The 14467-nt window shown below is 50.6% G+C and overlaps 1 protein-coding gene across 1 annotated transcript in view; it reads right to left on the bottom strand.

Moving 5' to 3' along the window:
- EFCAB6 (EF-hand calcium binding domain 6) overlaps positions 1-14467 on the bottom strand; it is a 174152-nt gene that overhangs the window by 13275 nt on the left and 146410 nt on the right. The window contains 1 exon segment of the mRNA XM_079936860.1: positions 5014-5241. Coding sequence (XP_079792986.1) covers positions 5014-5241 — 228 coding nt within the window.

Here is a 14467-nt window from a genome sequence, read left to right as displayed (position 1 = left end):
CAGAGTCTGTCATACAGAGTAAAGTAAGTCAGAAAGAGAAAAACAAATACCGTATACTAACACATATATATGGAGTCTAAAAAAAAAAAAAGGTTCTCAGGAGCCTAGGGGCAGGAAAGGAATAAAGACACAGACGTAGAGAATGGACTTGAGGACACAGAGAGGGGGAAGGGTAAGCTGGGACGAAGTGAGAGAGGGGCATGGACATATACACACTACCAAATGTAAAACCGATAGCTAGTGGGAAGCAGCCGCATAGCACAGGGAGATCAGCTCAGTGCTTTGTGTCCACCTAGAGGGGTGGGATAGGGAGGGTGGGAGGGAGACGCAAGAGGGAGGAGATATGGGGATATATGTATATGTATAGCTGATTCACTTTGTTATAAAGCAGAAACTAACACACCGTTGTAAAGCAATTATACTCCAATAAAGATGTAAAAATAAATAAATAAAATGCATTGTCCTTATTCAAACACAACAGGGAAATCGGATTAAACAGAAATGGAGAAGAAACCCATGGCATTCGAGGCATGGTATGATGCAGGTGGAGGGCGGTACTCTCTCAGGAACAGGGACAAGAGGCCCCCATGTGAGATGGGCAGTTAGAACCAAGCCATCACCCACTACCTGACATAGCAACTGGAACTGGCCTGTGCTGCTAGTGTCCACAGTCACTGAGGACAAAAGCCTAGAGGCCAAGGCAGGAGGAGTCCAGTCCCTAGGACCAGGCCCAGACAACTGTAGGACCAGCCGGCGGTGGCGACCGCGCTGAGGAGACCCACCTGGGCGAGCTGCGTGGGGAGCATTTGGGACTTATCCAAACAGCCCGGCTGGCTCCTCTCTCCTCACTCACTCCTACCTCACCCCTTGTCTCAGAGGAGCATTCTGGTAAAAAGGAAGTGGCATGAGTAGCTCAGCCCCTGCCTTTCTTCCCACTGGGATCGGGGCCCTGCAGAAAGCATGTGATAATTAGCAGATGTCGCATCAACACCGAGAGATGCTGGAAGGCAACTGAGAAACCGCTTGAAAGGGTCAGGGAGAGAAAACTTGGACCTAGAATTCTATCCCCAGCCAAACTATCTTTTGAGGACGAAGGTGAAATAGGGAAGCTCTCGGGCTTCCTCTCCCCTGAAAGAGCAAGTAAAGATGTACTTGAGCAAAAAAGAAAGTGAACAGGAAGGAGAGCAGGACAGAAGGTGTGACTGTGGACAATGGACCAGTGAGGCGCCCCACGCCCGCCCTCCCCTCCCCCCTGCCCCCCACAGCACCCCATCCACGGCTCCTTTGGCTTCCCCATCCTCTACTCCCCTTCTCACTCTTCCACCCACATCCATTAGCAAATTCTGCTGCCTCCAACTCTGAAACGCATTCATGATCCAACCTCCGCTGTTCCCAGCCATCCACCTGACCCAGGTCTTTAATCAGATGTTGCCTTCTCAGGGGCCTCCCCTGACCGCCCTACTCACAACACACCCTCCCAATTCCCTAGCACTACCCTCTTCCCTGCTTTTCTTTTGGCCTAGAGCATTTGTCACCATCCAACATACACACATTTTGTTCACTGTCTGCCAGCCCCTCAGGGAACACAGACCCCACGGGCAGGGTGTGTCTCTGGTGTCCGCTAGCCGCTGGCAGCATCACCATCTAAGCAGCGTGCCCACTGCGCCTGCTTCGAGGATGCTGCCTCTGCCTGCATTGCTCTCTCCCGTCTTCTCTCAGAGGAAACGCCCACATTCCAGCATTGTGTCCTCAGGGAAACAGCCCTGACCCCTCGGTCCAGGTCAGCCCCCAGCTCTGCTCTCCCAGCACGCTGCACGTCCCTTTGCACCGGAGAGCGGTGTGGAGTTACAGAAATAATGTACCGCAGGTGTTTAACCTCTCTCTACCCTCCCAGGATGCAGACTCAACGGAGGCAGGGAGCAGGCCCGCCTTGGTTCCCTCGGACCTAACATCACCACTCTGAGCTCAGAGGGCCCCCAATAAGGGAAGGAGCGGATGCGTGCTGCCTTCGGGCACTCACGGTGCAGCCAACACAGGAAGCTCTGTGCCCACGAACACGCAAGGGTGTCCCAAGGGCTCAGCCGGATGATGGAGAGCTCAAGGTGGGGGGGCGAGGAGGGCAAAGCGGGCCGTGGCCAGCTCCAGCAGGTAAAGGTGAGGTCAGAAAAGGCTTCACTTGGCTCGAAGTGAGTCTGGAAGAGGGAGTCGGTGTGGCCAGATACAAGGGGGCGGGGGAAGGGGCAGGCAGGGACTGCACGGGCAAAGATGGGGAAGCCAGAACTGCAGCCTGGGCAGAGGGGAGGGCACCTGGATCTGCCTGGGAGCACTGTCCCATTTCAGAGGGAAGGACATTGAAGCTCAGAGAGGTTGAATAATTCTCCAAGGTCACACAGCTGGACGGGTGCAGAAGCAGGGTCGAAACCCAAGTCTGCCTGCATTTTTCTCTCTTCCTGAAGCTGTCTGTTTTAGAAATATCACATCTGGAATGCTCAGCAATGTTTGCTGCTTCCTTCCCCTAATATAGCTGCACATTCAAAGTCCTCATGCGGTCGCTATGGACTGACCTAAATCGCCTCACCAGGACAGGCTCTCCCCATGGGATCTCTATCTTAAGCCAGATCCAGGTGGACCCAGTTCCACAGGCTTTTATAACACGCTTCATGCAGAGCCATGAAGACCTGTCAGTGTCTGGCTGCATCTGCTCTGAAAGTCGCTCTCCTTTTCTGAAAGGTTAATTGTGCCAAAAGGTTTCCAAAGATGTGGCGCTTCCCTACTTACGGAGCTCTGTAAGTCAAGAAAGCTGGCCCTCAGATTCACGATGATTGGATTTTTTAGAGATAAGTCTTTAGAATGTAGATAAACGAAGTCATGGAATCTGTACCTGAAAACCGTTTAACGTGGTCGGAACTGTCCCAGTATCTCGGGTGAACTCTTCCCCATGATGGCATGAGGGGTCTAGACATGTCAAGAGTGCAAATGACTTCTGTGTCTTACTGTGCCAGACACTGGGCCATCCAACCAAGAAGGTCGCTGGCTAAGCAACTCATGCAAGGAGAAAGCATGTGGATCTCTGGGGCTTTTGTTTTCTGTTTACTAGCCTGTATCTAGAAGCATCCTTCCCAAATATAGCACAATTTCTGTTAATCATCACCCAACTTAAACCACGGTACTCATGCCAGACTTTGATGTTCTCAATGGTGCAGACTGTCTTTGAGATGTGTCCGTGTATTTTTAGAAAGCAGCATTCAAAAGTAAGTGCTTGATTTTTTTGCAGGGGGTGGGGGGTGGGGGGTGCTGTCTGTGACGGGAATGGTGAAGCTTTCTTAGTGGGCAATTAGAATCAAATTCTCTGTTATGAATGCCAGATATGCCGGCATGTCATTAATTTATACCTATAATTAGAGTAAAATTTTGCTCATTTAGATGGAATGAAAAATCTTTATTACTAAAATCTTTATTACTAAAAATCTTTATTACCAACCTTTATTAGTTGGCCCCATAGAATAATAAATGCAACTGTACTAATTTTAAAGGCTTCCATCCATTTGTAGTGATGGAGAGAAGTACTGATATTTGCAAATAGAGAGCTCACTTGGCTTGGAGGCTCTGTGGGACAGAATTGTTTGGAAATAGGGCATTGTTTTTGCTTAGCAGAAATGATCATAATGCCTAAAAAAGGTGATATTTTAGGAAAGTGAAATCTGATGTTCATATTACTAATATCTTTAACAAATTCATTCTTCAGGGCAGTGAGTTCAGAGGCCTAAGTAGGGGTGGAGGGTGGACGTGATGATCACCCCTCCCCGTGAATACTTCCAGTCCTTACCCTAAAACTCTGACAATGTGAGACTTGAGTTTGGAGTGACCCAGCTCTGGAGGGGAAAGAATGACATTTCCACACGGGGAGCTGTAGGAAGCCCCCTGGGCTGGGCCTGAGCAGAGCCAGGAGGAAGAGGGGAGGCGGGGCTGCTTTTGTGAGTATTTTGGAGTTCCTTTCTCATCTGAATTATTCTCTGGGAATGGATGGGGCATCAATTCACCTGAGAACTGAAGAGGGATGGTAGCAGTGCATTTTCTGGGAAGAAGGGAAATCTGCTTCTGGGACTGGATCAGTGGTGCTCTGTTATCGGCTGTTCAGCCCCTGGACTGCTGGGATGGGGGTGGGAACGTGGACACTGTCCGCTCACTGGGACATGCTGAGCACCTGCTCTGTGCCAGGCTCCGTTTCAGTGCTGGGGGCACAGTGAGGACCAAGCAGCCAGGGCTCCGCTCCCCACTGCGGACGTTCAGTGAGATTATCGGCTGATGCCAGTGACCAAGGCAGGCCCCTGGAACGCCGTCCTGCTGGGAGGTGCTCTTGCCCTAGGAAAGCCACGAAGGGCCAAAGAGGCCAGGGCAGCAGGTTGCTAGAGCTTTGAGCTAAAAAGAGCCCAGCTCAGTCCTTGGGGAAGAGACCGCAGAGAAACTCTCGTGAGGGATCTGTGATGGGCAAGAGGCCCTCAGAGAGGGTGGCCTGTGTCCAGCCTGTGGACAGTGGAGAGGCCCACTGGGGGTGGGCGTGTCACCAGCATGCTTGGGGCGGTAGCTCCAGAGCATCCAGAAACGCCGGCAGCAGAACCAGGGAGAGGCCGGGAGCCGCGAGGTGGTGGGAGCGTCAGAGCAGCCTACCGGCTCTACATCCGCCCTTAGCCCCGCACTCCCAGCTCAGATGTGGGGAGACACTGGCCCCCTCTTAGGATCACTTAAGCCCAGGAATGATCTGGGGAAGGAGGAAGAAGGACAGTGGTAGCTGGAGCCGAGTTTAATTTGATTTTAAAAATAAAAGTGATATTATTTGCACCCTGATTGAAATGGTGCGATTCGTCCCTGTTACATAAACAGAAAGCTCCATGAGTCTCCAGTAAGATTTAAAACTAAATAACAACAAAAAACGTTCAAGTATTTAAAAAACTAGAGAACAGTCTTAAACTCTTTACGCATCGCTTAGGAGGCGAAACGAAATGCGTTTCTTACTTGCTCATCCGTCAGAACTTGGACGTGGCGAGTACAAATGGACCGGAACTCGTCCCTGGAGACGGTATTGGTCCGCATGGTGTCGAAGTTCTCAAACTCCTGGGCGATCGTGTTGTAGTGGAAGGTCACAGCTTTGTGGAGCCGGGCCAGGACCTCTTGGTTTGCCATTTTCTTGGGAGATACGGGCGGCGGGCCTTTGGGCATCTTCTCAGCCCACTCAGCAGCAGCCTGGGCAAAACAGAATGGAAAATTGATCCATTTAATAAACAAAGAATCATCTTGGCTCCGCGTGCCTCAGCCAGGGCACGTCCTGGGAGGTCCAGCTTAGTGAGGAAGATGAAGAGGCAGGAGACAGTGTGACCCAGAGGCCCGACTGCAGGGGCAGATTTGGCGGAAGGGGAAGCCTGGGCTGACCTGCCACGGAGGAGAAGCAGAGCATGTCGGCCCCCGTGGGGCAGGGCAAGGGGCCGGGCCAGGCCTGGGGAGGGCGCACCTCTTCCCCTCGTCCCTTCACTCGTTCAGCCTGTCCTCTGGTTTGTGTAACAAGCACGCGGTGAGTGTCTGCTCTGAGCGGTAAGGGAATCAACAGGGATGTGGATCCAGACTGCTTTCATTTTCCGAACCTCAGTTTGATTAATTTACACTGCCAGCAGTTAGAATGTGAAAGGCGGTTTTGGATGGCTGCTACCGCATTGTGCTGCAGCACCGCTGTCGGCTAAGTGTCCCTTTGGGTCTGAAACTTTGAGACCCGCAGGGATTTGATCCTGATGAGCGCAGGTTCCTGCAGTTGGAGGCTGTGGGGACAACGGAGCCGCCCGCTGGCCTGGAGCCCGTTCAGCACCCCTCGTAGGGCAAGGACAGCCGGGTGTTGGGAGGTGCTTTCAGGGCCTGGGGGCGCTGTCCAGGGTGCTGAGAATCCCCGAGGAGGGACAGGCCCTGTCTGCACCCCAGGACAGCTTTCTGGGGGGAGGGGTGAGCCACGAGGAAAGAGGAGCAGAGGAAGGATCTTTTTACTGGATGTTTAGGCTGACGTGCTGGCAAAGGGCTCGTGGCCAGGTGAGCTGCAGGGGCCTTCAGCCCACGTTCAGCATCTCAGTGTGCATCGGCTGACGATCCGTGTGGTGGACAGACCACAGGAAGAGCAGGGAAGTTCCTTAGTGACCATCGGCAGCCCTGGAAATGACAAGGGCCTCTGTCTATCCTGGGCACTAAGGAGACTGGAGCTGGAAGGGCGAAGCCGGGGTGGGGGGCGGCTGAGTCCCCAGCCTCCTGCGAGCGCAGTGAACGGGGCCAGGGCTGCAGCCCTGATGTGCCTCTACTTGCTGCAATTAGGAAAAGGCCCCGAAGCTACACCTGTGGTCACTGCATCAGCAGGTCGGCTCCTGGAGTACGAGGACGGGATGGAGCCCCGGGGTGGGAGGGGAGACCGGGCTCCGTGAGAACCCAGGGGTAGCGGAGGCATGCGTGCTGCCCCCGTACCAGAGTGGATTCTCAGATACACTGGGTTTCTCCACATCAAAACCCTTCATGACTGTTAGCTAGGATAACAGTTCTTTCAAAGCACCAGCACTTTACCAGATGATCAATCTAATCCCCCCAGCCTGTATTGAAACCTGGTCACGATTCAGGTTCAGCAATTCCATAGCAATATAGGTATTATATGCTACTAGCCTTCAGGACAGAGCATAACGTTACTTTATGAAATTGTATCAAACACAAGATGCTGCTGGGAATATCCCCCAAAACGTGAACATACACACACTCACACCACAGCCCACCACATCCTTGACCACCCAAAGGTTAACAGAGGCTTTTAAACATGTCCATTTGGAGCCATCTGTAAAGCGAATGAACGCCTTTCTTTCTTCATTCTAGAAAAAAAGTGATGTTACAGACACATCTTACACTTGTTCAAACAGTTGAAAATGCACCCCCTGTATCTAGGTAGGAGGGCCTTTCCCTAAACATCGCAAGGGGTGTTGGTGCTCAGAGAGTACAGGGACCTTTTCTGGATGGGGACTCAGTCTCGAAGTCCATCCTTACACTTGTCACACCTTTGGGGCCTGAGGAGGACGCACCCCAGGTGAACATAACTGGAAGAAGCACAGGTGGTCTTGTCCCGCAAGGGAAGGCGGGTCCCCGGTCTGAGGCCAGACTCTGCCTCTAACCGGCTATGCGACCCCGCAAGCCACTTAACCATGCTTCCCTCAGTTTCCTTCTCTTTCCAGGAGGAATCAAGGCTCCCCCGAGACGGTGTGTGTGACTGCTCTTTGAAAGCGTTAACACACAAAACGAATCGGAAACACTACTATTTTAACAACAGATATGGAAGAATTCTAACAAAGTAGGATGGGCAACCTTAAGTTAATATGCTTTAAACTCTGGAGGAAATTGAATCATTTTCGAGCAAAATATAGATTACTAAATTTAACTTAAGTAATAGGAAAGCCTGAATAGACAGGTAACCACCAAAGAGATTTAAAAAGCTCTTAAAAGATCTACCATCTATCAGTAAAAAGGTGTCAAGCCTAGATAATTTTTACATTAGTCAAATTATTCCAGATATATATAGTATTCCAGTTCATTTTATGTTACCCTAATACAAAAGTGTGATAAAGAAAACACTTGGAAAGAAAAATATAAGCCAATCCAGTTTATGGATATAAATGCAAATACATCAAAAAAAGAAAACTTGAGGAATATTTAGTGCCATATTTTAAAAGGGCCTACCAAGATCAATTAGGGTTTATTCCAAGAATAAGAATCCGTCAAGAATTAGCAAAACTTCAATTCCTTATATTAGCAAAGGTCACATATCAACAGATGGCAAAATGGCATTTAACAAAATTCGGCAGTCTTTCCTAACTAAATGGTATAGAATAGAACAGAACATATAAACTACATGGAAATAAAATGAACATCCTAAACACGAGAATATTAACAGACACTATCTGCAAATATGTTACATGGGTGAAACACTGAAGCACTTCCATTAAAGTCAGAAACAAGACAGGCACGCTCACTATCAGTTCTGCTAGTCACATTTTTAGAGGTTCCAGCTTTTGAAATAAGACAAGATGAGATAAACAGTATAAATGTTGAAAAACAAGATTTATCATTATTCGGGATACGATTTTACAACTAGAAAATCTCAAGACAATGAGGAAAGTGGCTGGATTCAAGTAAAAAATACCAAAAAAAACCAATACTTTTTTTTTAAACAGTAAATATAACTAGTTAGAAATTGCATTGTGAAAAAAAATCCACATTCACATTAATGACAAAGCTACGGAATACCTTGGGATAGATTACATCTGAAAGGCATAAGACCTATACACAGTCTACTGAAGGTTATTAAAGCAAGACTGGAATGAAAACAGACACATACTACGTTCCTGGACGAGAAGACTCTACTTCCAAAGGTAAAACCTTTCTCAAATTATAAATCAATAAAACTGTAGTAAAAATCTCAATGGCTTGGGATTGACGTATACACACTAATATGCATAAAATGGATAACTAACGAGAACCTGCTGTATAAAAAAATAAAGAAAAATTTAAAAAAAAAAATATCTCAATGGATATTTGGGGGACTCATTAGACATAGATATTAAAGTTGGTAAAGAAAAAGAAATATGTGAGATTTGCCATGAAATTTTTGGAAACGGCTAGCAATGATGTTTTTGAGCCACCAGATATAAAAACACCGTAAACTTGATATAATCAGAATAATAGAATCAGAAGAGCTAGGCCCAGAATATGCAAATAAATCAGTGGACACGGCTGGCTGACTCCAAGATAACCCTGGGGGAGAGAGGCCCTCCCAAGCGAAACAGAACATCCGAGTTTCACAAAGGAAAATTCTTTCTTCTCTGAGTCATCAGCTTCAAAACACAGTCTTTCTGAGGTCCCCATCTCAGCAAATGGAAATTGTCCCAGTGGCTCAGAATAGAGTCCTCTGTGACGGATCTTTCTATCACTCATACCCAAACCACCCGCAAATCCCAGGGGCTCTGCTCCCAGTGCATACCTGGAAGCTGACCGCTCTACCCTCACCCCCTGGTCCAGGCTGCCATCATCTTGCACGGATTATTGCATCAGCCTCCCTGTTTCCACCCTCAGTCTTTTAAAGTACACACACACGTGTCAGCACTTGTTCTCTGGATGGAGGGGTGAGGGAGGGCAGAGCCATAATCAAAAAGCCATAGTCATTTTCCCCTGAGGACGATCTCTAAAGTGCAAATCAGGTCAGGCACAACTCTCAAACGGCTTCCCATGTTGCTCAGAGTAACAGGCAGGGTGTCACAATGGCTTGCCCACCACTCCCTCTGACCTCACTCTGTGAGAGCCTCCTGCTGTGCTTCCTTCACAGCAACCTCCTTGCTGCCTCAGGGCCTTTGCACTTGCTCTTCTCGCCCTTCTCTCAGGGTTTTTATCACATTCCCGAGCCAAACTCCAGATTCTCTCTTGCATTCCCTGCTCATTTCGATCCCACGTATGACTCTCTGATCCACCTCATATTTACCCTAATTGTCTATCTCATCCCAACAGAAAATAAACTTCAAGGCAAGTCTAGTCTTTTGTGCACTGCTGGATTCTTGAGTGCTTAGAAGAACCTGGCACACAGCGGGACCTTGCTGTTTGTTCAAAGAAAGAGTGGATACAGTGTCTCCACACAGCCAATCAAATGAATGATTGCTCTGGGCAGCCACCCTGGGTCTTCTGTTAGAAAACTCTGACCTGGGGGCTTCCCTGGTGGCGCAGTGGTTAAGAGTCCGCCTGCCGATGCAGGGGACACGGGTTCGTGCCCCGGTCCGGGAAGATCTTACATGCCGCAGAGCGGCTGGGCCCGTGAGCCATGGCCGCTGAGCCTGCGCATCCGGAGCCTGTGCTCCACAACGGGAGAGGCCACAACAGTGAGAGGCTCACGTACCGCAAAAAAACAAAAAACAAACCAAAAAAACTCTGACCTGGTCATGCTGCAAAAAAAATGGAAAAGAAAATAAGATTCCACTTTTTTCTTCTAAGAAATGCAAATTTCTTGATTGACAATATCAGTGCTGGAAAAGGGGGAATAAGGTATCTGGAGCCATAAAAGTGCCTATCCTTTGACTTGGTACCTACCCTTTGAAGACTTTCCTTGAGGAAATAAACATGGAATTATCATTACAGTATTATTTACGGAATTCACAAAATTAAAAAAAAATTAGCAACACTTTAGATGTCTAAAGTAGGAGAATGGTTAAATAAAACACGATATTTCTAGAAGATGGATGACAGTGCAGCTATTTAGAATGTTTCAAGAAATAGTTTAACAATATGGTAAAATGTTTGCAGTGCACTAAGTGGAAAGGGGCCACAAAAGGGTCCAAATGATCACACGAGCACACACACACATGCACACACGTGTATATATACACACCCCAGTACTAACGCTTGTTCTCTGGATGAGGAATAAGCGAGGGCAGAGCCAGGCAGAGGACTGGGTGGGGCTCCCAAGCCGGGAGTCTTGCCTGCCCCACGGGTCGCGGTCCTGAGGTTGCGGGGCCGGGATAGCCTGCTTGCGAGCGACGTGGAGGAACGGCTGGTCGGGGAGCCCTGCTCGGTGTGACTGCCCTGGATGTGAATCTGCCCGCTCTCCACCTGTGCAGGGATCAGAGTGACACCCGGGTCACACTGAATCCCAGAGCCCTGGGGGGAGGGCGAGCATCTCTGCCGGGCGTGTGACACACGCACACACGATGCACTTACAGAGGATGAACACTCAACGCACGCCCGAGATGACTGTACTGAGCCATCCACAGACACCCCTGGAATGTCTGCTGTGTGCCAGGCTCCTCGTTAGATGCTGGGGAGACAGAGGTAACAAGTAATCCTTAAGTAGTCTTGCCTGGGTAGGGTCTGGGGGGGAAGAGAGATGAGGGCCAGTCTCACAGGTGAGCAGAGATTATAACGGGTCATGTGCTCTTGACACAACTGATGGAAACAGCCTCCAGAGGAGGAAACCACTGAGCCAGGAGGTGAAGGAGGTACAGGTGCAAATCCTTGAAAACTGGCACCCGGGGTGCTATTATCCTTACTCGACAAGCTGGCGGGAAGTTCAGGAGAGCAGCGCCGGCTTCCTGCACCACCAGCGCTTTCCTCAACATCCCCAAAGCCACAGCCAGAGGCCAGGCTGTGGACACCGAGAGGGAGGGGACTATGTTTGTCACAAAGGTGGTTTCGCTGCCAGCTAGAGATATTCTTTTGCCGCTTGCAAAGATAATTATTGCGTGTTCACTGTAGAAAACTACAAACAGGGCACAAATTGAAAACAAAGATCACTCATTACCCCGCCCCCAGCAGCACCACGGCCATCGCCTTTGTGCACAAGGGACCAGCCCTTGACCAGAAGGTCCCCAGGCCCCAGGGGACGCAGCCGCGCTGCTCCCCACCCCGTGCCACCCGGAGAAGCCTCTGGCCTCTGGAGGGTAGGGCCTCCTGGCTCTCCCATCAAGGGCAGTTGGGCTCGAGGCTGTTAGGCGCCCACATTCTGGTTCCCATCCTGCTCTCTGCAGAGCCGCTCAGCCACCACCGCCAGCCTAGCTCTGAGTGACTGGAGACGCCAGGGAAGAACAGATGGCTCCTGGTCTGGCGCTTTTGTGTCCCCAGCACTTCTCACGTGATCGTTATATCTGAATGGGGAAAAATAGTGCTTTTTCTATAACTAGAAGAAATGTTTCTCCTAATCAGAAAAGACACCACTATCTTCAGATGCAAATGTCACTTTCCAAAACTAACTACGCTTTACATAAAAGGTCCCCTCAGGATAGGAATCACAGCTGCAAGACAGAGAGGCGCCCACTTCCGTCCCCACTATTCTTTGGAGCAGGAGGCGTGGGGCCTGTGTCCTCAGCGCTCCTCCCCGCAGCCCCCCATCCGACAACTGCGCACACCGGTGACTTTTCAAATGAAAAAAAAAAAAAACAAAGTAGACTCTTATGCACTACGGGTCTGACCCAGTTAGAGAATGATTTACATGTTTTGAAGGTATCTTCTCTCATTTATTCAAGGGTATTCATGGAACCTTGTTTTACTAAACAATTGTCCCTCTTGATGTTGCAGAGAAGTACGGGCCGCCTGTCCCAAAAGGAAGATTCCTGGTCCCCTTTGTGACGACACGACAGTGTTGGTGAGATACATAAAAGAAATAACGTCCCAACATATGGAGCACACAGTCCTCAAAGAGCTGACTAATAACACCTCAATTTTATGGAGTTTTTCTCAGGCTCAAAGGTAGCCACGTATGTCATTTAGTAAAAAGCAAGCTTTACAGTGTAATCCAGGGGTTCTGAATCTTGCCACTGCTTGGACTCACCCAAGAGGCCGCCCCAACCAGTGGGGGGTCAGAGGGAAGAAGCCCGCGTGGGAGGGGCCCGGGGGGAGGGCTGTGCAGAACTCACCCTGAGCCCACCCCTTCTGCCCCAGCTCAGGGCTCCTCGCGCCCCACAGCCCAGTGTCTCTGAGGTCGCCTTCCGCCCAGACTGGGCTGTCTCCCGACGCGCACAGTGCCGGCTGATGAACTGGGGGAGCCCTGAAGGCACACAGCTGGGACCCCCAGCCTGTGTCCCCTCCTCCTGGCGGCTCAGGCCAGATCCACCACCATTCCAAGCCTGACACCAAACGTGAAGAAGGGGCAGACCCACCCGGCCTCGAGAGCACAGCCAGGGAGCAGCAACCCAAGTTCCGCACGACTGGGACCCAGCAGAAGTCGACCAGGGCCAGACTGGTCAAGTGGAGGGGCCGGGCCTGGAGGGCGAGGACAGCTCGCCGTCAGCTGAGGGCTTTGGGGCTGCTCAGGGCTGAATGGAGCTCAGTTCTGCTCTTTCTTGTGACCTCAGGCAAGACGCACTCCCCTCTGCCTCACTTTCCTCACGAGAATAAAACCCGAACCGTCTCAAAGGTCAGGCCTGGGATCTCAACAAGAAAACCCTCGCAGTGCTTCGCCCAATGCCCGGCAAACATGGGCGGCCGTTCTTGCTGTTCCTGCCGGTTGTTTTAATAGACGTCTTTGCCTGAGTCAAGAGGTCGGGCAGAGCTGGGCTGAGTCCTGGTTCCTGGCCCACGCCGGCTCTATGGGGGGTCATCAGAGGGCAGAGGCACGTGGCGCCCATTGTTGCCTGCAGGTCAAGCCAGCCTGCTGGGGAGGGAAGCCAGGTCTGAGACGTGGTCACGCACCTCGAGGAGGGCCCTCCGCAGGCCCCGGGCTCCTGACCAGCTGCTTCGGGCCCTGCAGGAGGAGCCGGGCTTAGATTCAGGACAGCTAGGCTAGAGCCCTGCCATCTTCTGGCTGGATCTCACGCAGTCCCCTCACTTCCCTGGGCCAAGGTTCTCAGTCTGTAAGGTCATGACAGCCACACCAGTCAGAGGGAGCTGCCCGCAAGAATCATCCCAGGAGACAGGGGACAAACAGGGAGCATCCTGTCCCCTCAGGAAGGCACTGCACCGACCTGTCCCCCACAAAGACGAATTAACCCATCTCTGCTGCAGGGAACTCATATTTGAAAGGGGTTGGGGGATCCCCAAGTAAGAAACTTGTGACCCCAACCCAGAGCTGAGAGAGTGAGCCCAGGGCAAGAACAAGCCAGAGAGGGCAGGGCGCCCCAGGGGTTCACTGACCCTGGAATTCTGTTAGCTCATATTCAGTTTTATTGTACTCTTGTTTCAACAGCTCTGTTACGGGAATGATTCCATAACAGAGCCTTCTAGTGTCCTGTCAATAAGTTACGTCCAGCCACGTTCTTGGCTGACTTATAAAATCAATTTTCCATGAAATCGTATCCTAAGCAACTTCTCTAGGTAACCTGGAGGAGAGAACGTGGTAGGGAAGGGGTGGAGGGGTGGGCTGAGCTGTCAGATGATCTGGTAGGGCTGGAGACAGAGACACGCCGTGTATCTGTTTGCTGGTGGCATGCTGCATTCAAGGCCCATTTCCTCAACTCCCCTGTCTCCACATCCTTTGCCATGGGACTCCGGGGTTCCTCCCACTGAAGAGCTGAGAATATTTCTCTATCCTGTGGCTTTGGATTCAGCCATATGACTGCTTTGGCCAAGGGAACGTTAGCAGGTACAACGTGACCAAAGAATTAAAAAGTGCTTGTGTGATCTGCAAGCCTTCCTGTGTCTGTCGTGCTGCCTTGAGAGGAGCCCACGTGACTTCGCTCTGGTCCAAGGAGCAGAGATATCCCAGTCAGGCCACCAGAGCTGAGCCAGCCCAGATCAGCCAGCCCACAAGCAAAAGCCGAACGAATGCTCACAGTCCTGGAGGTTCCGTGGTTGTTTGTTACACGGCGATAGCTGACCACTTCAGTTCTGAATTTCTAGTTAGTGAGAAATAAAAGGCACTGAGCTCAGAGTACAGAGGTGAGAAGGTGGCTTTTTGGCTGTCAGTGTTCCTTGACGATGGGCACTTTGC

The sequence above is a fragment of the Stenella coeruleoalba genome (genome assembly GCF_951394435.1).
Source record: "Stenella coeruleoalba genome assembly, chromosome: 11".
NCBI classification, from domain to species: Eukaryota; Metazoa; Chordata; class Mammalia; order Artiodactyla; family Delphinidae; genus Stenella; species Stenella coeruleoalba.
Note: the sequence above shows the minus strand (reverse complement) of the source record. Positions and strands in the feature narration are given on the sequence as shown.